At 44.7% G+C, this 27,581-nt stretch overlaps 1 protein-coding gene across 1 annotated transcript; it reads right to left on the minus strand.

Moving 5' to 3' along the window:
• Nucleotides 1-2,452: 2,452 nt before the first annotated feature.
• On the minus strand, nucleotides 2,453-26,284 carry TGM7 (transglutaminase 7; the record flags this gene model as incomplete). The annotated part of the gene is made up of 13 exons (XM_081124378.1): nucleotides 2,453-2,977; nucleotides 3,216-3,349; nucleotides 4,669-4,829; nucleotides 5,246-5,572; nucleotides 6,604-6,846; nucleotides 7,251-7,354; nucleotides 8,710-8,848; nucleotides 10,965-11,142; nucleotides 11,229-11,357; nucleotides 13,149-13,267; nucleotides 14,002-14,247; nucleotides 15,498-15,680; nucleotides 26,272-26,284. The coding sequence occupies 13 exons, from the start codon at nucleotides 26,282-26,284 to the stop codon at nucleotides 2,818-2,820; spliced, it is 2,136 nt and encodes a 711-aa protein (XP_080980504.1). The 3' UTR covers nucleotides 2,453-2,817.
• Between the last annotated feature and the right edge of the window lie 1,297 nt (nucleotides 26,285-27,581).

Genomic DNA, 27,581 nt, shown 5'->3' on the forward strand with positions numbered 1-27,581 from the left:
ATTCCACATATAGGCATACCTCATTTTATTGTGCTTTGTAGATGTACCATTTTACAAACTGAAGGCAAGACCCCCCTCACCAGCAAAGAGATTACAACTTGCTTTATTGTGCCGGTCTGCTGCATAACCCGAAATATCCCGGAGGTATGGCTGTATAAGTGAGATCATACAGTATTTGTCTTTCTCCATCTGACTTATCTCCACTTAGCATAATGCCCTCAAGGTCCATCCATGTTGTAGCAAATGGCAGGATTTCCTTGTTTCTCACGGCTGCATAATATTCCATTGTCCGTTAATCTGTTGACACAGGTTGTTTCCATATCTTGGCTATTGTCAATGAGCATGGCGGTGCAGATATCTCTTTGAGATTGTGAATTTATTTCCTTTAGATATATAACCAGAAGTGGGATTGCTGGATCATATGGTAGTTCTATTTTTAACTTTTGAGGAAACTCTATACTATTTTCCATAATGGCGGAACAAATATACATTCCCAACAACAGTGTACAAGGGTTCCCTTTTCTCCACATCTTCACCAACACTTATTTCTTGTCTTTTTTATGATATCCATGTAATGATAACTTAAAAAAACCCCACATCGACAGACAAGAATAAACTCAAAATGGATAAAAGACTTAAATGTAAGTCACAAAACCATAAAAATCCTAGAAGAAAACATAAGCAGTAAAATCTCAGACATCTCATGTAGCAGTATTTTTGCAGCTACATCTCCTAGGGCAAGAGAAACAAACAAATGGGACTACATCAAACTTAAAAGCTTCTGCACAGCAAAATAAACCAACAAAATGAAAAAGGAACCAGCTGTATGGGAGAACATATTCACCAATGATACAGCTGATAAGGGGTTAAGTTCCAAAATATATAAAGAACTCATACAACTCAACCAAAGGAAGACAAACAATCCAATTTTAAAAATGGGCAAAGGTATTGAATAGACACTTCTCCAAAGAGGTCATACAGATGGCCAAGAGATATATGAAAAATTGCTCAAAGTCACTAATCACCAGAGAGATGCAAATTAAAACTAAAATGAGGTATCATCTCATACCTGCCATCAATAAATCAACAAACAACAAGTGCTGGCAAGGATGTAGAGAAAAGGGAACCCTAGTGCACTGCTGGTGGTAAAGCAGACTGCAGACACTGTAGAAAACAATGGAGTTTCCTCAAAAAATTAAAAATGGAACTGCCTTTTGACCCAGTGATCCCACTTCTGAGAATATATCCTAAGAAGCACAAAACACCAATCAGAAAGAATATATGCACACTTATGTTCATAGCAGCATTATTTACAATAGCCAAGATCTAGAAACACCCCAAGTGCCCATCAGTCGATGAGTGGATAAAAAAGCTGTGGTACATTTACACAATGGAATACTATACAGCTGTGAAAAAGAAGGAACTCTTACCCTTTTCAACAGCAAGGATGGACCTGGAGAGTATTATGCTAAGTGAAATAAGCCAGTTAGAGGAAGGCAAATATTACATGATCTCACTTATATGTGGAATCTAATGAACAGAATAAACTGATGAACAAAATAGGTCCAGAGGCATGGATGCATGGAACAGACTGACAGATCTCAGAGGGGAGGAGGGTGGGAGGGACAGGAAGAGATTAACCAAAGAACATATATGAATATATGCATAGCCCTTGGACACAGACAATAGTGTGGTGAAGGTCCGGGGTGGGGCAGGGGGTGGATGGAGGGGGGCAAAGGAAGTGGAAATGGGGGATATCTGTAATACTGGCAACAACAACAAACACAATGAAAAGGGCAAAAGAGGCCAGAAAGATATATGGCAAAATGTTAGCAGAGATTTCTTTTGGGATGGGGGAGCAATCAGTGATTTTTGTTTTGTTTCTTTTCTTTTTCTATCCTTTCTAAATTATCCAGAATAAGCACAAATGATTTTGAGTACCACAGGAAGAAAATACAAAAGGGTGGCTCCCTGTCCTTAAAATGACAAAAACAACACAAGGGAATAGAGGCTGGGGCCAACTGGGGTGACTTGGACAGGATGAAAGATTAGGGGGAGTAAGTGGGTGAGAGAGGGAAAGGGGAAGGTGGGGTCAGGGAAAGTGAGGGCCTGTTTTCGGGAGCAGCCATCTGTCCTGGGGTTGCCCTGAGTGGCCTTGCCCAGCTGTGCCTGTGCTCTCAGGCCAGCTTCTTTCCAGGCCCCATAGCACTACAGTCACTGTCCTCCCCAGAGCTCCTCGAGCCTCTGCCAGCAGTCTAACAGTTTCAATGGAGAGACTGATCCTTGAATCCAGCCAGACTGATTTAGAGGGATCATGTTGGGCTTATTTTGTGCATGGTCCTTTAAAGGAGAAGACAAAGAGGGTAGGGAGGGCCCAGCCACACAGCAGGCAGCCAAGAAGACAGGCTGGTAGTAATAAGTAGCTTGTTAGCTCTGAAGGGAGAACACCAGTGATCAAAGCCATCTTTATTGTCTCTTCCCAAGATGGATAGCAGTTCTAAGAGAGGTTCATTCACTGCCCCCTTCCCCAGGCAGGCAGGGAAGAGGAGAGAGGAGTAAAGCTAACACTACTCCTCCAGGAGTAAGGTGGGGCAGGGAAGGGACTGGGAGGTCATGAGGAGTCAGGGCAAGGACTGCAAGAGGTCAGAGAGGATATCAGGAGGGGAGGGCTGGAGGGGGGACTGAGGGTGCAGGGAAGGTGTCAGGAGGGGAGCGTGGGACCTGGGGAGGGCTTGGGGGGGACTAGGAGGGTATCAGGAAATTGGGCCAGGGGAGGGGGAGGGCCTGGGGTGTGAGGGGGAAACGGGATAGGCAGTGTCAAGAAGGCCTGGCTGCAGCCACGAAGATGTCCTTGTAACCCTTGATCTCCTTGACTTCGTTGCTGCTGATGAGGACTTGCAGCTGGCGGGGCCCAGCTTTGAAGGGGTAGAGGTCCAGTTGAATTTGAATGGTGTCTCCAGCTACCAGAGTCCCAAGGCTGAAAGTAAACAAGAGCTTGTTAGAGTCTTGAGGAGTAAATGCTGGGCTGGGTAATCTGGTGGATAATCAGTAAGCACCTCACACCTCGCAAGACCACAGAGCCAACCTTCCTTGAGGAGGGCGGGATAATGGGTACACAGAGGCCCCATCCAGGAGACGGAGGGCAGTCCTGTGACCCCAGAAGAAACCCCTTATCAGAGACCAGCATAAAACAGGTGAATGGCGATGGCACTTACTCGTTTGATATCTGCCCACGGATGAGGCCACTTCCCTCCAGCACCATGGTGCAGTGACTCAGAGCCACCATCCGAGTGTTGATGAGGGTGATGTGGACTCTCAGAACCTTGCCCACCACAGCCCTCTCAGACACCTGTGTGGAGAGAAGACAGGGATATTGTGGGCAACTGACCTCATTTCTGCTCTCCATTTCAGTAACCTCATTTCCCCACCCCTCTGTTGACCACCACAGACTGGTTATTTAGAGCTAAAACACTGCAGTTGGGAGAAAAGAATATGAGCTGAGAATATTCAAGGTTAACACACAGCCTGGCCTGTCTTAGAAGGAAGCCACCACCAGTTGGGAATTGGCACCAAGTTGAAATCTATTTCCCTCTCCGCTATCCAGGTCAGGGTGGCAATTAGATTTCTATTTAAGTGCCAGCTCCAATCAGCTAGTCTTGCCTAATAGGAATGCTGTGTTAAAAAGAAACATGTCCCTTGTACTCTAACGAGGGTGTCAAAATAGAACAGGTAAAAATAACTTTGAAATCCAGCGTAGTCACACAAATCATCCCCATGTCCCTTACTGAGGGGGAGCATTTAATAGCCTACTTGGTATCTGACGTGTCTGCATTGGATCCGTTGTAACCAGGCTTCAGGTAACAGGCAGGGCTCTCACCTAGGCACCAGGCTGTCAGCGCTTGTGATTTTGCCCCCTGCTTGTGGAGGCTGCCTGACACCACCTGGCCTGACAGCATGCCCAGGTGAAAGCCATCAGGTAGCCAGGTGGGCACTCAATGCTCATTCTGGGTGGGGATGGATGTGCTGCTGGGAAGCCACCAGGTGCGAAGCCAGGTTGGACTAGGCTGAGGGGAAGTTTCTCAGAGTGGCAGGGGGAAAGGAGGCTTCAGGGGAAGGAAACCCTGGTCACAGGAGGTGGGGAACATCCTGCACCCCCTCCCCATCCTTCCTCCACCTGTATTCCTTCCTCATCCAGTGGCCTCACCAGCCGCCCAAGCCTCTGAACTCAAAATCTGAGGCCCGCCTTTCATTTGCTTCTCTCTTCCCTGTCACCCCCATCTTATCAGCAGTTACCTTTTGAATTTGACTTGTGGTCTCTCTCAAATCTCTCTCCTCGACTCCGTCTCCCAGTCATTACCTTTCTTGTCTCTGCCTCTGCAAAGCTACTTCCTTATTTAAAATGCCTTCATCTCTAGCTATTATCTCTATATAGTGTCTTCTTAGAGCCTACTTTCCATTTGCATCTTCTGTAAAATGTCACCTCCTCTGGGAAGCCTTCAAGCCCTGCCCTGTGCTTTGCATAGAGCACAAAAGACCACACCATATTGTGCTTTGATCATCTATTTGATGTCAAGACAGGGACTGTGTCTCTTTTGCTGCTGTACCCCCGATCCCCAGGTTGGGTGAATCAGAGAGCCCCTGGGACCCATGTGTGTCCAGACACCTTACCTCAATAGATAAGTGGGGAAGCTCCAGAGAGATATCTTTCAGGACCAGTATGGACCTCCCTGTACCCTCCACCTCAGCAATGCCAGATACACGAATCAGCTTTTCATCTGTCAGCTTGTTTCTGTAGTTGTTGTAGGGTAGCAAGAGCGGCCACTGTATCTCTAAGCACAGACAAAAGACATCTTGAGTCTGGGGAATGGGTCTGAGAAAGAGAGGGGGGAGGAGGAAACTTTGGGTGTGAGAGAGAAAATTAGTTTGGGTGTAAGAGAATAAGTGTGTGAGTCTAGATGGGTGTGTGAAAGTGTCTGTGTGTGTGTTTAAGAGAGAGACAGGTAGCAGGCTTACCCTGCCCCTACTGCACACAGAGGTTCCTGCTATGTTTCACCTGGTGGGATGGCATCAGAGGTACAGCATTTGGCATTCAACCTCCTGCCAACAGCAGCTTCACTGCCTGGTGAGGTGTGTGTGTGCTGGGGGGATATGGTGGTTCTCTGTTTGGTCCAGCCCAGCTTTGTTCAGGGCCCCAAAGTTTCCCTCCCTCTATGTAGATAACTTTCCAGGCCTGCCTCATACTCACCCTCCCCAAAGTCCAGGTTCAAGTGCACTATTTGCCTCCAGAGGGGCTCCCGGGTGCCACCCTTGTGCAGCAGGGCCTGTGCACAGAAGCGCACCTCCAGTCTGATAGGACCCCGGGGGTGGGCTCTGCTTTGCACCCTCCTGGCATGCAGCTTCAGCAGCAGGTCCTGGCCCCATTCGGGTGTCCTGGCCAGGTGAAGCTGCAGCTGCGCAGGCTGGTCCCGAAAGCCCCCAGACCCCAGCAGATCCAGGAAGGGGGAAGAGGCCCTTCTGGAGCCCAGCATCTTCCTGGATGCCTTCATGAACACAGACCGCTCCTCAGGAGATCCTGGCAGAAAGGAAAGACATCAGTGAGAGGGGTGGAGGACACCAATGACCTTTGAAAAACAGGCCACCAGACAACTCCCAGCTTCCTGTGAATCCCTAACCACAGGAAGAGCTGTGTCAGGAGGCAGAACAGCATCATGGCTAAGAACGTGGGGATTGGTGTTGCTTGGTGCTGGGTTTAAATCCTTCCTCTGTCATAGTCCTTTAATCTTCTCAGAGCTCAGTTCTGTCTTCTATAACCTGGGGCTAGCTCCTTGCCTCATAGGGTTGCCAAAAATTTGGGTTAAATGAGTTGTTCTTTGTCATCAATATTGCCACTATCATCACTATCATCATCAAAGCCAGAGGCTTCTCTCCCCCACCAGCATCCTCACTTCTAAAATCTATGCTCAAGTCCTTTAAATAGAGCTTCGGCTCTTGCCCCTAAGGGCTATTCAACATTCAGTCTTAACCCCAATGCACCCCAAACTGTAGAACTCTCTAGAACACTTACTGTGCACCAGAGGCACTGTTCCAAGTAGTTTCTGCGTATTAACTCTTTCACCCTCACAACAGCCCTGAGATACTGTACTGTTAACCCATTTTACAGATGAGAAAGTAGAGGCACGGAGATGGTAGGAATGTGGCCAGGCTTACACAGCTAGAACATAGCAAGCCCTTGATTAGTACTCAGGTGGCCTGACTCCACCCTGGCCTTCTCCACAGGGACATCTACCCCCTTCCTCCTTGTGCTTCTACCTCTCCCCTTGCTGCCACCCTACTGCCATGACAGGAGGAGTCTGTGATATGACCCTAGGATATAGGTGCCAGGTAAAATCAAGGACATTCAATTAAGTTTGAAATTCAGATAAACAACATAATTTTTAGTGTAAGAATTTCACATGCACTATTTAGGACATGCATATACTAATAAAATATTTGTTTATCTGAATTTATCTTTAATTCAAATTTAACTGGGAGACATCCCCACTGGGAGGTAACACAAAGAAGGTTAAACCCACCTCCCTCCCCAAATCCCCGGGCCCCAGGTACCTTCTGGGTACTTGTAGAAGCTGGTGATGTCCTGGCGCTGATCCGATCCTACCAACTTGGTGCTGATTTTCTTCCCGACGGAACTGGTGTTATGGGCCAGGATTTCCTGGGCCTGGCCATCCCCGAAGAGCCAAATGACCTCATCGGCGTTCACCTCGGCATACACAAATGGGGTGTCATAGGGCAGGTGGACCTCCCCTTCCCTGATGGCCTTCACCGAGGCAGGGCCACAGCAGAACAGCCCTGTGCAGGGAACAGGCGTTGTGGACGGCTAACAGGGCTGCTGACACCTGGACCAGGGCAGCTGGTCGTGGTTGTGGGAAGCAGGGAGATGGGATAGGAAGGGGCAGTGGCATTAAGGCCTCTCTCCTGTTCCCCTTAATTCCGCTGATCCTCACAGCCACCCTGTGAGGCAGCAGTCAGCACCCCCCCCCCCTTTACAGGTGAGGAAGCAACTGAGAGGTCCAGTGGCTTATCCAGGTCACCCAGCTGTCAATGTCAGAGGCAGACTCCTGACCCACAGTTGTCTCTGTTTTGACTTTGGGGAGGGAATAAAGTGGTTCTTTCTGGCCTCTTGCCCACGTGGTCAGTGACCCTGATCAGCCTTTCCAAGGAGCCCGGTCCCTTCCAGGGTGCTCCTCACTCACCGCTGCTGTTTTGCTGGGGGGTGGGATCCAGAACCTGCCACCCGTTGAATCCCGGCGGGAGATCTTTCCGGATCATCCAGCACTCATTCCAGACGTGGAAATTCCTACAGAAAGGAGAAAGGTGACAAGGACTCACATTTTCAGCGAATTTGCCAGATATGAGATACTAGACTGAGTGCTTGATATCACTGTTTCTTCCGCTTTTTTTTTTTTTTTTTAACTTTCTTTAGGAAGTAATTTCAAGCTTATAATAAAGTTACAAAAATAGTACAAAGAGCACCCATATACCCAACTCCTTGATTGTTAACATTTTGCCCTATTTGCTTTACAGTTGGCTTTCACTCAGTACAGATATGGACATTATATCTTTCCTTTTTCTTTTTTATTTCAGTGCATATTTCCTTAGAATGGGGATTTCCCTTACCTCATACATTTAATATTGATACAATACTTTTAAAATTGAATTTACTGTCTGTATTTCAATTTTGTCAGTTGGCCTAATAGCAGCTGTCCTTTGTAGCATTCTTTTCCACCCATTGCAGTTAGTTGTCCAGTGTCCCTTGTCTCCTTTAATCTGGGACAGTTCCTCAGCCTTTGTTTTATTACACTGAAATTTGAATAGTGTTTATTTGCTTGTTTTGCCAGAGTGGCCCTCATTTATGGCTTGTCTGGTATTTCCTCATGATTAGACTCAGGTTATGCATTCACAGACAGAATTCTACGTGAGCGATATATTCTTCTCAGATACAGCCCTGCTTCTTGAATCCAAGAAATTTCAACCCTGTAGGAGCTTGGAGAGGGACAGCAGCTGATTCTCAGTGCAACTCAGAGGCCTTACCTGGAAACTGACTGGAAAAGGAAAAACAGAAAATTGAATTTGGAGTAGAGCAGAGGAGAAAGAAACCAGGGGAAGAGAATAGATACAAAAATAAAGGGAGACAGAGAGAGAGAGATGCACACACACACAGGCACACACACACAGGCACACACACACACATACATGCACACACGCATACACACGCACGCACACATATGCATGCACAGGCACACGCGCGCACACACAAGCAGAGAGGGAGTGAGGCAGGGAGAGGAAGAGAGACTGCGGGAAGCATGCAGAGGTAGCTCTTCTAGGCTTTGCCCTGACGGGAAACAATGAAGCCGGCAGAAAGAACTGGTATAGGAAGAATAGGATGAATGCAGATTTGAGTTCAGAATTCAGAGGCACAATCTATTCATTCGCCTGCCAGCTTCAGAATGCTATCCCACGGTCTTCTGTTTCTGAAATGAGTTTGATGTGATGATCTAATTAGCCAGAACAGCCTCCATGTTTGGGAACTTACTCTGAGCACCAGCAACAACATACAGGGCAACACTGCCTCCCGGCTAGAGAGAATCAGGTCAGAGCTTTCCTACCCTCCTGGGGATAGAGCAGAGATCTATTCGAGACAGTGCGCCTTACCATATTTTGTCTCGTTTCTGAGTTGCCAGCATTTCTGCATTTCGGTCATAGTAGGTATCTATGGTTAAGTTCCCGTCCACGTTGTGTGCAGAACGGAAATTGGAAACAACACGGGTTGGAACACCTAAGCATCTCATTACTAAAGAGAAGAAAAGCATGGAGAATCATTTGAATCCAAATTACTGGTATTTCAGGCACATTTTCTAACTTTCTAGCTGGAGGAGAGAAAGAAGACCAAGATTCTTGCAGATCCATACCTGTAACTCCTTCATCCTCAGAGCACCACACCCAGGCCCCAAACTCTGCTGCCTACCTGCCCTATCAATGGTCTCCATCCGAACAGGGGGGAAAAAAGCATTGGAAGGTCACTTAAAACAACAATTAACAACTCAATTTATTGTTTAGGGCTTTTTCCACTCATCAGCTTTCCAAATTACAGAGGACCCAAAACATTTTATAATTCAAAAGAAAATTTAAAACTTTAGGATTATGCTGTAGCCAGTTTCAGAAGAGAAGCTGTGTGACCTTAGTAAGTGGCTTCACTTGGCTAATGCTTAGTCTTCTCCTACGTAACAAAATGAGGAACTGGACCAGATGATTTTCAGTTCTGAAATTCTGGATCTGTAATCCTACAGAATGACAAGGGTTTGGTGGAGGTAAGGAACAAATCAGAGAATGAATAGAAAAGCAAAGATAGACTTACAGAGAAAAGGGGAAAATATCCAAGACAAAGGGAACCTGCAAGTACCATGAGGCAATGATCGTCTTTGTTAAGGCAACAGCACCCTCTTGTGGCTGTCAGGGCAGGGCTACAAAGGCTTTTTAAAGCTGAGTTAAGATTTCACAGATTTAGTCATACAAAATGGACATTACACCACCGCGATGATCACCACCACCACACACACACACCTGCCCAGGGCCAGAGGAAATCGAGCCAAGAGCCAGGTGTGACCTTGGGAACACTGGTCTCCACCTAAGCCAGAGAGGTGAGGAGTTTAAAGAGAGGTCTATTCCACCCCTCTCCTGCTCAGGAGGAGCAGATAGTGCCTACTGAGGCTGCTGGGAGGATTACAGTGCTTTGAAATGAAAAAGGACTGTTGAGATTAACCAATCTTTTTGTTTTCATTTATTCGAAGCCACAAAGAGCGCCACCTGTCTTCAATCACCTGTCCGCTCCCAGCACAGCTCCTGGGTTTTTCAGAAACCCTTAGCAAGGATGAAAGCTAGGCCAGAGCTCTCCCCTCACTCAATGGCCCCAGAACACCAGGTCCTGGGAATGGGGACAGGCTCGAAGGTGCAGCAAGGACACAGACATAGACATTCTTCTTTTCATCCCAGGGTCTAACGGCCTGAGCCCTCCATAATACCAGTCTAGCCACCTCAGGGTAAATTTGACTCTACTAAATGCTGGCACCATCCTGAGCATTTCCCGGTAAAAACAGATGAGTAACGTGAGGTCACTGATTTGAACACTCAGATTTAAACCTCTCTTCTGTCTGCGGCACCTACACGTAACTGCCAAGCTATGCTGCCCCTCTCAGAAAAATCTAGAACTTTGTCTTTGTTCCCCGTCTCTGTCCTCTCCGTTCTGTGCTCCCTTATTCTGCAACTCAGAGCAAACCCAGGAGCTCAGCCAACACTGACTGAGCATCGCAGTGCAGCAGGCAGCACCCTGTAAGGCGCTCCCGCCTTGCACTGGGGAAGACAGGCAGGCGCCTCAGCACTTTCCATCTTCCCTTGTCTTTACAGATAATCTGAGCAACGACTGCACTAAATTGCAAATAACTGATAATGCATAAGACATCGATGCTCCGTAAGGGTAGTTAGAAAAGTAGCAAACCTCTAATTGTAACTACTCAAGAATCTCTCTGAAAAGTATTTGGGAGCTGCCAGCTCTGCCTCCGGGTGAGACCAGCTCTCCCAGACCATCTGCTTGCACCTCAAGCTTCCCCCAACCTGTCCCGACTCCAGGCTCACCTTGAGCTGAGAAGCCCTGAGCAGGTGGCAGAAAGAAGCTCCATCAAGGAGACGGTGGGGTGATTGCAACAGGTCAACCTCCCTCCTGGGTAAATGTGCAGGATTCCTCGAGACTACAGACTGTGCGGGTTAAGAGCGGAGCGCCCACCGCTCCTTAGCTGTGAGGCTGTGGAAGCCGCAGTCAACTCATGTGAAAATGGGGATATCAGAGCCCAACCTCAACGAGTTATCATGAAGGTTAAATAAGTGAGTCTGCGCTTCTACCTCCCCTCACTCACCAGTGCACATAACAGCTGCAAAGACCCAGCACTGTCCATACTTCACAGGCTGCCCGCCCCTGGCCGACCACTGCCGCAGGATGGCCACGCTGCCGTTCCACTCCAGCGGGCTCACCCCCAGCGCGTAGTCCTCTCCCCAGTTCCCCTGCAGCACGCCGTTGTCATCGTTGCTGTTGATCTACAAAGGACAGACGGGTGGGTTTCCACCGTGCCCAGGGGCAGCTCAGGCTGCCCTCACGCAGGGGCAGGGAGCTCTGTCCTTACCATGGCGCTCACCACCCTGCAAACGTACACCACGTCATGCCTCCGCGAGCAGTCTTTGGACGGGTTCTCTAAGAAGTACAGGCTCCTGTTCAGGATCTCAAAGCAGATATCCACGATGTCCTCTTCAAACTTCCAAGTGATTGCAAGGGAGAAAAAAAAGACAAAAGTAGAAGTGCCCCAATGCTGAAACTTCAAGTGAGTAACAGACTTAGGGAAGGTGTGTATGGGGGTGGGGCCAAATATCAGACAAGGTTCTGCCTTCAAAGAGCTTATAAATCAAAATGGGAATTCTGAAAGACTGACGTGTGTGGCTCTGATGGAAAATACAAAGAGAATTCAGAGAGATGAAAGATGCTCATTGACTGGAGAGATCGGAGAAACTATTGGAGCTGGTGGGCTTTGAAGGGTGAGGTAGACTGAAGAGAGGAGGGTGAGGCCTTTGAGCAGGGTGGGCACCAAGGACAGGGGCTTAGAGATTCTCATTTCTGGAGGACTCCTGGGAAAAGAGCAGATGGATAAATACAGGGCAAGGCATGTGGGGAGAGGGAAAGGAGCGTGGAGGGCCTTAAAATCAGGTAGGGGATTCAGCACTGATATCAGAACAGAAGCCAGTGAGACTCATGACATTCATTTACAACACATATTTGTGACATGTCGCAATCCTTTTGGCTGCCAAATGCACTGGTATTTGTCTCAGTTTCAAAAAGTTACATAAGTTGTCACAGTTGGAGAACTGGGAAGCTGATCTTCCTCAATAGGGCTCTCTGCTCTTCCCTCCTGGTGTGTGGACAGAGAGAAACTGCACCAGCCATGGTTGATGGTTGAGACTAGAAAAGTTGCCCAGAGCCAAAGTTCTCCCCCTCTGTATACTGACTAGATATTTGATGTTATTAAAGAATTGCTGCCCTGGCCAGTGTGACTCAGTGGTCAGAGCATCGGCCTGTGCACCGAAGGGTCATGGGTTCAATTTCTGGTCAAGGGCATGTACTTGGGTTGCAAATTTGATCCCAGGCCCTGGTTGGGGTGCATGCGGAAGGCAACCAATCTATGTGCTTCTCTCACATCGATCTCTCTCTCTGTCTCCCCCTCCCTCTAAAAATCAATGGAAAAAAAAATCTTTGGGTGAAGATTAACAACAACAAAAAAATTGCTGTTCATTGTTTTCAGTTCTGATAATATATTGTGGTTCAGTTTTTCAGAAAGAGTCATCATCTTTTAGAGCTATATTCTGAAGTATTACTGGGTTAAATGATATGGTATCTATAATTTGCTTAAAAAAAAAAAATCCAGTGATGAGGTGCAGGACAGGGGGTGGGGTGGATATAAGGTGTGTGTGGGGGGGAGCATAGACCAGGGATCAGCAAACTTTTTCTGTAAAGGACCAAATAGTAAATATTTCTGACTTTGCAGGCTGGAGGGATTCTGTCTCAACTACTCATCTCTGCCCCGGTAGCACAAAAGGAGCCATAGATGATACCTAAATGAATGTGTTGCAATAAAATGGTATTTATGGACACTGAAGTTTTAACTTCACATCACAAAATATTATTTTTTAAAAATTCTTCCACAATTTAAAAATGTTAAAATCATGCTTTGTCCGTGGGCCATGTGAAAATAGACAGTGGGCCACATTTGGCCCATGGGCTATAGTTTACAAATCCCTGGTACATAGAGGAAACAAGATTCACCATAAATTGATCACTATCAAAGCTGAGAGACGGTTCATGGAGGTTCACTATAGTAACCTATCTACTTCCATTATGTTTTAAGTTTTTCATAATAAAATGTTAAAAGCTAAAAAGGAAAGGCTTCTCTCTTTCCTTCCTTGCCCCTCTCACTGGATGGGAGATTTGTCCAGCACCGCATGCCCTGACTTCTGTTAGCGGTTGTCTGTGAGCCCACCTTCAGGGATAGTATTACCTGCCCGTAGTTCCAGGGCGAGGAGGTGATGAATCGGTCGTGACCCTTGTACACAAAGCCATAGTCCATCATGATATACTCCTGAAGCAGTATTTCACTTGGCAGGTAGACGTCGTCCTCTGAGCAGTTAAGAGTAGTGGAGCAGGTAAAACCCCAAACCAAAAAACAGAGTCATAAAAATGAAAAACAGTAATGAAAGTATCTTGCTGGATAAAGGAAAACGGGTTGATGGCAATAGAAATCAAGAGTGGATCCCTTAAAAGTCTACTGAGTGCTTTTCTAGAGGCCAGAGATATAATCTATACTTTTAAAAAATAATAATTATCTTTTCTTGGTTGTAAAAGCAGCAAGCTTGCTGTAGAGATTTGAAAAATACAGATGATGGAAAGAAGACAGTGAAAATCGTTCATTCCCACTCCTCAGAGACACTCACATTTTGGTGTATTCTGGCCACTTTCTCTTTCTCTGCACACATGTGTAATACAATTACATATCACATTGTGTTCCATCTCCTAGTTTATTTCATTTAATATCACACGTCATTTCAAAGAGAGCTTATGGGTCCAAAACCAGAAGCTTGTAACGCTGTGACCTAAGATTGAAGTTCTCCATTGGATGTAATAGACACTCAATAGTGCTATGCTTTCCTGAGGAGATATAAGATTTTTTAAAACCACACTATGAACATTTTTATCATGCCACTAAAAATTCCTTGGAAAGATGATTTTCAGTGAGCACAAGGTAATGTATTGCCTAGATATGCAGCATTTTTTCTTCTGGGCTTTCTAAGTAGAACCTTACAGAACATTCCCAATGGATCAGGTTAGCATTACCACCTGTGAGCAAGCTGTACCTGTGCTCCAAGGGTTAAAAAGCAGGATGAAAGTCCCCACTGGGTGAGTCGAGCTGTAACCCTGGCGTTGAGAGATCTCTGTTTTCAGAGTGTAGGAGCCAATGACTGCATTGGCTGGTGTGAAAAGGGAGACATAGAGTGAGTTGGAGTCAATGGTGAAGTCAGAAGCACTCCAGACATTCCCCTGTTGGGCCTGGGTGAGTGAGAAGGTGGCTTGGGTTCCTGACAGCTCCATGGGTGCTGGTCCTGTGTAGGAAAGAACGACCCCAAGGTGAGACTCAAAATTTATGTTACATGATTCCAGGAGACCAAAGCCCTTCGCCTTCTCCCACCACTTGCTAATACTTTTGGGTTTAAGGTTTTTACTGCCACTAGGTGTCCATGGGCAAACCAGTTAAGATCTCTGGGCCTCAGTTTTTTACCTGTAAAATGGGATCATAATAGTACCCACCTGAAAGTCTTGTCACAAGAAATAAATTAATTAATGTGTGTGAAGTTTAGTGCAGCATCTGTAGCGTACTTAAAAGTTGGTTGTTGTTATCACAACTTCAGTTGGCTAAGCTGGCCAAAACTTTTCTTTCTTTTTTTTTTAAATTGTTGACAGTATTACAGATGTTCCCCCATTTACCCCAGGCCTTCCCCACACTATTGTCTGTGTCCATGAATTAGCATATATGCAAATAAATTCTTTGGTTAATCCCTTCCCACTGAAATCTGTTATTCTGTTCCATGCATCCATGCCTCTGGACCTATTTTGTTCACCAGCTTATTTTGTTCATTAGATTCCACATATAAGTGACATCATGTGATATTTGTTTTTCTCTAACTGGCTTATTTCACTTAGCATAATAATCTCCAGGTCTATCCATGCTGTCTCAAAGAGTTCCCTCTTTTTTACAGCTGCATAGTATTCCATTATGTAAATGTCCCACAGCTTTTTTATCCATTCAACTACTGATGGGCATTTGGGTTGTTTCTAGATCTTAGCTATTGTAAATAATGCTGCTATGAACATAGGGGTGCATATATTCTTTCTGATTGGTGTTTCAGGCTTCTTAGGATATATTCCTAGAAGTGGGATTGCTGGGTCAAATGAGAGTTCCATTTTTAATTTTTTGAGGCATCGCCATACTGTTTCCCACAGTTTCTGTACCGGTCTGCTTTCCCACCAGCAGTGCACTAGGGTTCCCTTTTTTCCACATCCTCTCCGGCACTTGTTGTTTGTTGATTTATTGATGGCAGCCATTCTGGCAGCTGTGAGGTGATAATCTCTCTGATGATTAGTGATACTGAACATTTTTCATATGTCTATTGGCCATCTGTATGTCCTCTTTGGAGAAGTTTCTATTCAGGGCCTTTGCCCATTTTAACAATACTGATAGGATGCTGAGAAATAAAAGGGTCTGGGGAATCCCAGGAGAAGAGAGGAAGGGAGGCTCAGGAGGGAGAGGTAGGTGCCCTGTAAGTGAACTTTGCCGTGGGGAGGGCAAACTCACCAGTCTCAGCCACGAAGGTGATGTGGTCAGTCCCCGGGTGGAAGGGTCGGTTGAAATGCAGTTGGAGCATGAAGGGCTGGCCCCGGCGCACGATGAGCCGCTTCAGGCCCATCTCCTGCGTGTGATGAGCCTTGTTGTTCTTGGTGCTCAGCAGGTCGACGGACCTGAGCTCTAAGGCTGCCACTGGGAGAGAGGAGGGCACAGGTCACTGGCCAGCCGTGGCTCCCTGGGCTCAGCGTCCCCCGACACTTCTCAGTCATTTCTGTGGCACCTGGCTCTGACTTAGGTAAGATTCCTGCCCAGACCCTAGGCCTTCTGCCAGCCTGTTCCCTGGTTTCCGGACTCAGCCTCAGAGCAGGCCCTGGCCTCGGAGCGGGAGGACAATGATCCTGGTGGCCTCTGTATCTGGACCCGGAGCCTTGAGAATTAGGATCCCAAGAAACAAATCGTTTCTGGAAAACTGAAGCTTAACACTGCCACATACCGTTAACCACTTGTGTTGACAATCTTTCTATAAGTTACTCTATTGTCCTGCTGATAAAAGAAAGAGCAAATTAGAATTTTGTATGAATTAAGTCAATGAACTGACTGGAGGCTGGGACTTCAGCTACAGTCAAGTTTCCACTGTACGATACTGGGCAGGTAAGAGCCTCAGGGTTACTCGTAGCCTATTTCTTCCTTCTCAACCACGTTCCCAGTGTCTGAGGGCACTGACTACTGCTTCCTGGGGTGCTACTGTATGGGCACATCTAGTGTACAGTTTAAAGTTCTCATAGTGCACTGTGTAAGAGTGCTGGCTCTCGCTGCCTCCGCTGTGAGACCGCGAGTGAGTCATTTAATGTCTCTAGACATCAGCGTCCTCTGCTGAGAAATGGAGACAATGGTATTCCTACCTCATAGGGTTCATGTCGGCATTAAGTGAGGATTCACATGTAAAGACTTTAGTGTAGCAGCAGGTACAAGATAATCACTAAGAGATCATTAGTTGCTCTTAGTACCAGAAATAATGCAGCCTCAGATTGCATTTGCTTTGCTATTTTTGCTGGCGATTTTTATTGTATTTCTGCCAACAAAAATTCATTAGGCCTTTTCCCCTAGTGGTACATTAATTTATCTCAGTGGTTTTCAACTGGGGAAGTTTTGTCCCCAGAGGGACGTGTGGCAATGTCTGGAGACATTTTTGGTTGTCACACCTTGGGGAAAGGCTTCTACTGGTATCTAGTGGGTAGAGGCTGGGGATGCTGCCAAATAGCACCCTACAGGAAAAACTTGAGTTTGCTCCCAGTCATGATGTAAACTGTAGGCCATAGTCAAAAAGTCTGAAAGCAACTGGCCTAGATCCAGTTGGAAACTGGTGACATATCACTTATTCCTAAGGGGCTTGACATTTTCATACCAGGACCTACTGAGCCTCCCCAGAAAGCCCCTCCACCCCATACATTGTGCCCAGTGGCTATTCCACCCTGAAAAATCAGACACCCAAAACAAACAGTGAAGAGCACACTTCCACAGGAAGGTCCAGGACTGGGGCAGCCTTTTCCTGACTGCTCTTCACAGCTCAGAGCATTGTCCTAAGGGCAGCCAACTTCTTTTTCCCTTGACTCAGGCTGACTCTTGATTTAGAAGGAAGGAGAGAAGGAAGGAGGAAGCTGCCTTCCTCTTCGTGCCCAAGGTTGCAGCACTTGGAGACAACTCATCCTCCATTGGAGGCTCAGGTTTTCTTTTTTTTTTTTAATTCCACTTAATATAATTATGCATTTGGCTCACTGAAGTGCATTTCAGGTCAGGGAGACAATGACTTCAGAGAGCCAAAGGGAGGGCCTTCAAGGGAGCAGGAAAAAAAGCCAAGAGGACCGGGAAGAGATTCAACAAAGCAGGAAATCAAGCAGAATTAATTAGTAAAAACATGTCAGTGCCCACAAGACCTTCTTGACTTGGCCACTGGCCCATGGAGTTAGCCACAAGTGAGAGGAGAGGTAAGCCCCGACCACAAGACTCCTGGTGCTTGATTAATACAAAGACAGGGCTATAAAAAGGATCAACATATATCCCCATGTATCATCAGCCTTAAAAAAAAAAAAGGAGACGTTAAAGCAGCCCTCTCTGCCTGCAATGAATTCTGAGATGCAAAGCTCTTGCCCTCTGAGATATCAAAACCTGAGGTAGCCCTGCTCTCAAGGAAGGTTGTATCTCTCCCTTTGAGTCTTGGCTCAGAGGTAACCACTGCACAGGGACTTTCTTTGACCATTGAAGATGATGCCCCACCACCCACCCTATGGCCTCTTGCCATCTCAACACCCTCTTTATTTTCTACAGAGCATTTAATCATATCTAGAATTAGTTCCATGAAAGCAGAGTCCTTGGCCACCTTTTACACCTGCCTAGAAGGGAACATGGTTCTTAATTGATGATAATTACAGCTAATGTTCTTATTTACTTAAAACTTACTACATGTCAGGTACTGTCTGAAGTGTTTTGAGTGACTTAGATTATTTACATGCTCACAACCACTCTCTGTAGAGGTGTTAGTATCGGTCCTGACATGCAGGAAGTTGCAGGGTGGAGCTGGGATTCAAACTCAGGTGGGCTGGCTCCAGAGCCTGGCCCCTTACCCTTCACAATCTCCTGCCTCCCCTTGTGGGTGCTCAGAGATGTTTGCTGAATGGAAACATGCGTACGTGCTTATGTGCTTCCGTGCATGAAGGAGGGGGAGAATGATCTGGAAGGAGGGCAGTGAAGCTGTAGGGGGCAGAAGGAGAAGAGCCTGAGAGGGCAGCAGGACCATGATGCTGCCGTTCGCTTCAGTAGTAATGTGCACACCTATCCCTGATGGGAGAATACAATTTATACCTTTCTGCGGGCAATTTATTAATATGTATTACAAAATAAAGGAAAGCCTTAAAACACAAATACCTTTGAGCCATAAATTCCTCCTCTAGGAATTTTTCCTTAAAAAAAAAATCATACTTCCAAAGAACTTACATGCTTATATGCATAACCTATGGACACAGACATTGGTACGGGGAAGTCCTGGCGGTGGGGTGGATGCGGGGTGGAGGGGATCAATGGGGGGAAAAAAGGGACATCTGTAATACTTTCAACAATAAAGATAGATTTAAAATAAATAAAAATTTTTAAAAATCGTAATTTGAGTACAAAAATGTAAGCATAAGGATGTTCTGTGCAACCCAAATATCTTATAATAAGAATTGGGTACACAGACTTTATCCCTCTCATCTTGATGTAATCAACAAAAAGGACAAATAATATGGGGAAATAATTCATGAGATTAAAAAGCAACATAAAAGACTAAAAAACCGTATGTGACAGATCATCTTTAGATGATGAAATTATGGGAAATCTCTCTTTCTTTGAGTTTTTTGGGGTTGTGCAAGCTTTTGCTTAAACATGGATTCTTTTCGTATTTAGGGGAAAGTGTTACTTTGATTAAAGGCAGGTTTGGAGCAGGAGTGGCATGATCAAAGCTGTACTTCTGGATTAGTCCAGCCGTGGTATCTAGCCCAGACCGGAGGAAAAAAAGACCAGCATGGGAAGGGCAGTGAGAACTGTGTTGCAATCATTTTAGGCAAAAGGCTAATGACTTAAACAAAGGTGTTGGTGAGAAGAAAGGGGGGACTACCTACATGTGTGAGGGACTGGGGTCCATGGGCGTGTGGCAGGCTAATAAACAACTGGTTTGGATAAAGACTGCAGCAGGTTAAAAAAAACCCATGACAATAATGTCCTAGGCAATCAGGCTACTGGTGGAGGACTGGAAAGATCCAGGTGGAGATGGCTAAGGGTAAGTTATACCCGGCACAGCCAGCAGAGAGAGTTGGCACCTGCCACCTCATGTCAGGTGGACTCAGCTCCTTCTCTTCTGCCTTTGCCCCTATATTTAGTTCAGCTTCATTATTATTGTCAGTTTAGGACTTTGATAATTATTTCATTCTTTTTAATTTCTTCCCTTTTAAAAAATGTGAAAGGGCCCATCTGTGTGAGAGCATAGCAAGATTCTTTTGTGATGAGGTTGTGCCATGTTTCTATGCCTCTTTAAGTGTGCAAGAGTAAAAATGTTCTATTACCTAAAGGTTCAAGTCCAAACTCCTTAGTCAAGCATTCAAAGACCTCTACAATGTGGTTCCAACATCTTATCTCCCAATAGCCATAAATAAACTCAGCTTCACTTGTGGCCTCTCTACATTTCCCCTTTGTAACAATTCTTCAAGCAAAACTCAGCATCCACCCTTTCCATGAAACCCTTTCCAAACATTCCAGAACATGGAGGTATCTTAGCACCTGTAGCAATAATTTTATATCTAGCTAATACTTGCTAAGTGTTATTAAGCTCCAGAATTTATATGCATTATCTCCTATCCCTACAAATACCCAACAAAATATTACTAACTCCATATTACAGATGAGCAGCCAATGAGGTTAACTTTCCCAGTGTCACCTACCCTAGCAGGTGGCAAAATTGTCACTTGTATCTGGACAGTTTGACTCCAGAACCTAGCGCCTAACTTCTGGCCTGGTGGCTGCTGTGGAGATGCTCCCGCCCTGCCCTTCCTCTCCCCCACCCCCGGCCTTTTTTTTTTTTACAAATAAATGAATACTGTGCTTTATTCAAATGAAAACTATATGAACAGACCTAAAAGGAACTGCTCTGGTGGAAAAACTGGAGAGGGGTCTCCATGGCTTCTCTATAGAGCCCTAGGGTTCCAAAGAGCACAATGAAAACCACAGTTCCATCTCAACCTCCTCATGCTAAAATGCCAGCCTGTCATGGCAGAACCAGCTCCCGGACCCACCTGGTCTCTTCCGCTGCTCTGCAATTTCTTAAACTCTAAACCACTTGTCAGTTAATCATTGACTGCTCTGATGTTCCTTTGAAACATTATTTTCACTTAATGTCTACATAATTAATTATATTGTTTAATTGTTTATACCCAGTACTCAGCAATTCAAATAGCTGCTGGCAGGAGAAGTGTTCCTAGCTGGCTACATGAGTTAAATCATTAGGTCTCTTGCAGATAATATAGCACTGGATTAATATCCATAATATATTAAAGTTTCTATAAATATTGTCTTGCTATAATCAGAGAAATGAAAACTAAAACAGTAATGAGATTCCATCTTTGATTCATTCAAAAATATTTAAAAGAATACTAATAAACTGCCCTAGCCAGATTGGCTCAGTGATTAGAGCGTCAGCCTTCGAACTACAGGGTCCTGGGTTCGATTCTGGCCAAGGGCATGTATCTCTGTTGCAGGTTCAATCCCTGGCCCCGGTCGGTGCATGAGTGGGAGGCAACCAATCGATGTGTCTCTCTCACATTTATGTTTCTCTCTCTCTCTCCCCCTTCCATTCTCTCTGAAAAGCAATGGAAAAAATATCCTCGAGTGAGGGTAAAAAAATATAAAAAAGAATACTAATAACCTATTTTGTGAGGGTATATGGAAATGGACTGCCTATATGGTGGGAGTGTAAATTCTTGCAGACTTTTTAGATAAGCGGGTTGATATTGAAGGATAGCAGAATATGCCATCCCAAAATATGCTATTTTGGCATAAAGATTATTTGGAGCTGAAAACAATTGAGAAGAAGCAGATACAAGAAAGGCTCTCTGCCCCATAAATTTGTAAATGTGGTTCCCTCTTCTCTCTAATAGAAAGAGTAGAAGTCATCAGCAGAGAGTGTTCTGGGCCCTCATCTGCCCAGAGAAGCACCAGAGGAATCCATATAACAAACTATTAACTAGCCCTTATGTTCCATTAGTTTCCCCATATATTTACCTTCCTACAATTTGCTGCCCTAGAATCTCAAAGTCCTTTTCCTTTGTCTTGTGTCTCTAAAAATTCACTGTTCCTTTGTTAAGATGCTACGTAGGCCCAAGTTCTAACCATCCCTTTTAGTTACTCGTCACTGAATGTTCCCATGTATATGTGCAATACACATTAATAAACTTCCATTTGTTTTTCTCTTGTTAGTTAATCTTTTGTCAGTCTAATTTAGAGGTCCTTAGCCAATGAACCTAACTGGTAGGTAAAATACAGTTGACATGCAATATTATATTTGTTTTAGGTATACAACATAGTGGTTAGACATTTATAAAACTTACAAGGTGATCCCCCGTAAGTCTAGTACCCACCTGACCCTATACATAGTTATTAAAATAGTATTGACTGTATTCCTTATGCTGTACTTTACATCCCTGTGGCTATTTTGTAGCTGCCAATTTGTACATCTTAATCCCTTCACCCTTTTCATCCACCCTCCCCAACCCGCCTCCCCCAGGCCCCCTCCTCCTACCTGGCAACCCATCAGTTTGCTCTGTATATCTATGAGTTTGTTTCTGTTTTGTTTGTTCATTTATTATGCTTTTCAGATTCCACTCTATGGTGTATCATTTACAGCACAAATTTAAAAATACGTAACCCATGTTTAGTGACCTCTCCCGCAGGGCCCCATGCATCTGCCAGGCAGGCCCACCCCGTGCTCCGCACTCCCAGCAGCAGAGCAGCAGTGGTTCTAAGGGAACTCAAAAAGGAGCTCAAAGGCGGGGCAGCATCTCTCTAAGAGGAGCTGAGAGCCAGGGGAGAAGCTGGGCCAGGACAGAGGTCTAGGACCCTAGAGGTGATCCTCCCACAGCTCCAGGGTTAGCCACAGAAACGACCTCGCAAGCACCAAGGTCACCAAGGGGTAAAGGTCAAGGTCCTTGTGGGCCCCCTCAGACTTCCCAAGCTTCAGGGTTAAACTGAATCCATTCATAACAAAATGAATGACTGAAGGTACAGAAATGGGAGAAAGAGGCCAGATTATACAATCCACCATCAGCCTGGGTTTAGGCCCTCCCATCTTTTCTGTGCACCGGCTCCCCTCCCCTTACGTCTCTCCTCTCTTGACAGCACCGCAGGAAAGTTAGGTTCCCAGCACTCACCCTGCTTCATCTTCCTCCTTCTTCTGCCAGCCAGGGCCCTCCAACTAATCAGTGTTAAGATTCTAGACTTAACTGCCTCTCAGAGCATTTACTGTCATCTCACTAGAAACTTCCCTTCCATCCTGAGCTGGGCGGGGCTGCCCTTTTCTCCTCCTCCTAGTGTTCTTCCTGCTCTTAACTTTCCCACTGTTCTGGGTGCATCTTAGCTTAAGGAAAAGAGCTCTCCCTAAAGCCTTTTTAAAAATTGCTGACGGCTGTGTTTCTGTGGCCTCCTTTTTTAGCTAAGAAGATCCAAGTGACAAGGAAGGCAAAGCTTGGTTTGGATCTGTTGCTTTGCACCCCTGTCACTTCAGGGCTTGGGATTGGATTCACTCTAAACCCACTCATTCTGGAGTCAGGCATCAGTCACTCCACCATGTGGAAATGGGGATAAGGGACAGAACTGCCCTCAGGAAGGCCATCACAAATGGTGATGAAAATGCCTTTGAATACCCCATTAGGACCCAGAGTCCTTTGCATCTTGAGGAAAAATCAAGTACATTGAAATGGTGAATTATTAATTAAAAATGCAATTGGTAAATTTTCCACTGACAAGGGGAAATGTCCATGATGTTATGTTAACTGGTGGGGTGGGGGTGGGGGTACAGTGTGGGAAGGATACAAAAACAGTGCAACTTATCTCAGTGGTGTAAAAAAAGTTATTGATCTAGATAGAACCATTTTTAATAGATGGAAGAAAATGTAAACTGTGGTTGTCTAAGGGCAGTGAGATTGTGAATGATTGTGGTTTCCTTATTTATAATTTTATAAATTAAAAAAAGAAAAGAAAATTCCACATTGGGAGAGTAAGATATTTTTAATCAGAGAGGAAAAATAATATTTTTAAGAGGAGTGAGAAAAGGGGTAGGAGGACCATGGCTGGAAATCTGGACACGTGTCTTTATTTATTTATTTATTTATTTATTTTAGTATGTTTTTTATTGATTTGAGAGAGAGAGGAAGGGAGAGAAGCATGAATGTGAGAGCAATACATTGATTGGCTGTCTCCTCTATGCCCCTTACTAGAGATGGAGCTGGCAACCCAGGCATGTGCCCTGACCTGGAATCAAACCAGCAACCTTTTGGTGCATAGGACTACACTCAACCAACTGAGGCATGTCGGCCAAGGCTGGACATGTGTCTTTTTACCAGACTCACAGTTTAAAGAAGTATCCAGTCAACACACCTGGAGGAAGATTTTAGTTCAGTAAAAGAATAGTGCAGCAGAGAAAACATAAAGCTATTTACACATTTACTGTTCATTGTCAAATGTATGTAAGAGGTGCCTAATTAATTCCCTGTGTGATTCATAGAGAAAATGTCTGCACCCACTGTTACCAAAGCTTTCTGTCACATCCTCTGCCTTTTTTTAATGTGTTGAGTGTATTTAGGAGAGGTCCTCAGTTGGATGCATTAAACTTGATCATTACCAAGTGTTTACTAAGCACCCTGGGGACTTTATTTTTATCAAAGTTATTTTCCTCAGAAAAATAACACTTTGGGTACTTGTGCAAGAATCTCTTATAGTAGAAATAGATTCTCTTTTAATGAAGGCAGAATTTTAAAACACAACTTTGTAATAAAAATTCTAATTTATATTAAAAATATTTTTAACACAGATTTTTATAAATGATGGAGGGGAATATACATTTTGATAAATATCCTTCCTGTTATTTTGTTTGGGCTGAGGTCAGTTTTTTCCATAGTTACAATCATACTGTAGATTAAAGACAGAACTTGTTTAATGGGAGAATGACCAGAGAAAAAAATTTGCCATCCTATTTGAAAATATAGCCTCAACACTGTAATGAGTTTTGCCTTGTAAAAATAAGCTTTTACATTTCAAATATAATTTCTTTATTTCAATGCTTTCATTTTCATTTGGGGGCTGAAATGGAAAAAGAGATTTCTCCAAAAATAACAATATTATTATCCAGGTTAACCAAAGAAATTCTATTTGGTCACCCTTACTGGACTCATTAATACTCAGTGTCCCAGTTCCTGCTACTACTTTCCTTCCTTCCTCCCTTCCTCCCTTCCTCCCTTCCTCCCTTCCTCCCTTCCTCCCTTCCTCCCTTCCTCCCTCCCTCCCTCCCTCCCTCCCTCCCTCCCTCCCTCCCTCCCTCCCTTCCTTCCTTCCTTCCTTCCTTCCTTCCTTCCTTCCTTCCTTCCTTCCTTCCTTCCATTTACAAGTATGTGTTGAATGACTGCAATGTTGACAACACCATATTAGAAGTTTTGAGGCACACAAAGTAAAAACTGATCTTAAGCCAAGGAAGAGCTTAGAATCTATTGATGAAGATAAAACAGAGGAAGCTGCCCTGAGTAGCAGGCTCAGTTGCTATAGGCAGTCTAGGGAGGAGCTCGGGAAAGGCACTGTGATATGCGCCTATCCACTGGTCCTGAAGGATGAAGAGGATTTAGAGAGACAGATTATGTGAGAAAGGGGTTCCAGGCCAAGGACACAGCAAGGGCAATGGAGGGGGCAGGGGGAATGGGGAAAGCTAGGGTTGTTTTTGAAACTGGCAGCAACCAAAACTCATTTTATAGAGCAATTGTTTTTAACAGGGAAAAAAAGAAAGGGTCAGAGGCTTGCAAGTTTCAAAATTGTAAAAAAAAAAAAAAAAAGCTGTTTTTCCTACCCTGCTTTGATATTAGATTTTTACAGTTGTGCATTTGAAATCTAAACATAACCAGTTAAATTGAGCTTTGGATCACCCCTAGCTTTTTTCATACCACTACCTACATCAGCTTCTTACACATGATTGTCATCCCCACTTGGAACCTAGCTAAGCAGCTATATTGAGCAACTAATTTTAAAATTAAGTTGCAATTGATTAAGTTATGCTCAATATCCATTAAAGTATTGCAAATTATGTTCTTTGACCAATTATATTATATTCTGTTTACTCTATACATTTTCCCTAAAAGACAAGTGCCCAATACAGTCAAGTTTTTAAAATTTAATTTCCAGAACAACAACAACAACAACAATAAAAGCCCTTTTACCATAGAATAATCTCCATGTTGATAATAGACCAACCTCAGCTAGGGTTAATCTACTAGATTTGATCCACAACAAGACAGTAAGTTCTGAGGACCTTTAATCCTAAAATAAATACAGACACTCTATAATCCTTCCCTGTCTCTACACCCTTACGTGTGTCTACTGCATTTTCCACTTGAAAATCCTGTAGTCACTTCAAATACAACATGATCAAAATTGAACTAATTAGCTCCACCCATCTTCCAAATTCATATTATTTCTTACTCATCCTTGTAAATATTACAAAACTTCATTAGTCGTTTGGATCCTGGTATTTGAAAGCCGCGTGATCAAAGGGACAGAGCACAGGTTTCTGAGTTCGAGAACCTGGTTCAGGACCCTGCTCTCATGGGCTTCGGCAAGTAAGCCCTGATGAGAGCCCTACTCCTCTATAAAATGGGGCCAATAGGAGTGCCTACTTTATGGAGTTGCGCTGAGAATCGAACAGATAGTGGAACAAACAGATTTGTGGAAGCCTTAAAGTGCTATACAAACATTAGCCAGTTTTATTGGTAATAATGGTAATATTTATCCTTCAGAATGTGAGATTCATGTCAAGTGAAAAAAACGTGTCAAGCTGCACTGTTAAGCTGTCCAAGTAAACATTCATGACAATAGATAAATAAATGGTCATAGCTGAGACCGGCTTCAGTCTTAGTCTTGCCAATAGTACTGGCTTATTCTCAGGGAGACTGAAAACATAATATGCGACCTAAACTGATTAGATCATACCCTGCTTCAAACTCACCAATGGCTTGCATCGCTCCAGAGTTCAAGATCTTCACATGGTTCACACGTTCTACCACAGTATTTTACCCTGATCATGTTTCCAGCTGTATTGCCCACAATTTTTCCTCTCACTTGCTTTCTGATCTTTTGGTGGTTTGCCCAATTACCAAATTCCAAAATCAAAGTGTTTCCCCAAGCCATGCCCTCCCCTGGTCACGCTTTCTACCCTCTCTCCTGAAATGTCATTTCCTCATGGAAGCTTTTTCTAGCTAGCTGAGGCCCCATATTTATCCCTTGGAACATGTCTATTTTCCTTCTCAGCACTGATCACACTCTAAATAGTCATTTGTATACCTTGTCTTCACCTCTAGACTCCCAGTCTTTCTATGTATCACTTGGATGATCCCACCTGCACAGGCTGAGTCATCTATATAATAAAGCCCATTTTCTATGATATTTAAATTATAATAACATCAATATTTCCCCTATGAAATTAGTTAAAAATCAAGTAATTTCTGGGATCTTCTCCCCAGAAGTGCTCGAGAATCCCCAGGGTTGCTTACTTTTGTCCACAAGTTGGTGCTGCTCTCTGGATAGCTGCTGCCTGCTTGGAAAATGGGAACTCAGCTGCACATTTTCAAGGATGAGTTGACCTGCTCGGCTCCACCAAGCTAGGGGTTCTTGAACAATTCCACAAGCCTGGGAGGACTGCAGAGGCCTTCAGTCATATAGCTCGAAGGGTGGAGCCAGAGAACCACACCCTCTGCCTGGGATCAGTTCCTGAGCCCCTGCTGTTAAGTCTTGGGTTCTTATGCAGACAGCCCCTTCCTGGTGGCAAGCTTCACCCATCTTGCCTTCACCTGCCTGTCTGACCTCAGTCTGGACCACTCCAGGCCATCAAACTTGTTTTAATATGTAAACATCCAAGGTGAGTTAGTCTGGTGTGTCCCCCAATACCTTTTTCTCCAGAATGTTCCTCTGCCCCTTGAAAATGATGGAAGAAGACTAATGGAGGAGTTTTGCCTAAACATCTAAAATCTGTGGTGGAAGTTATGCCAAATTCTGCCACCAACAGCCTCTTGAGCTTGTCCAGCCAAAAATACTTGCTTTTTTTTTTTTTTAAAGATATATTAATCCCATCAATTATGCTACAAACCAAATTTTTCTTCAGGTTGCACATAATCTAACTTCCTCCACTTCTTTCCATTCCCACCCACCCCTTCACCAGGCCAGGTCAGCATCACCTCTCCTGGAGCACTGCGCCCCCTAACTGCTTTCTCATTGCCGCACTTTGAACCCACATAGCCCCTATACCACACAGCAGCCAGA

This window comes from Miniopterus schreibersii (assembly GCF_964146895.1).
Source record: "Miniopterus schreibersii genome assembly, chromosome: 1".
NCBI classification, from domain to species: Eukaryota; Metazoa; Chordata; class Mammalia; order Chiroptera; family Miniopteridae; genus Miniopterus; species Miniopterus schreibersii.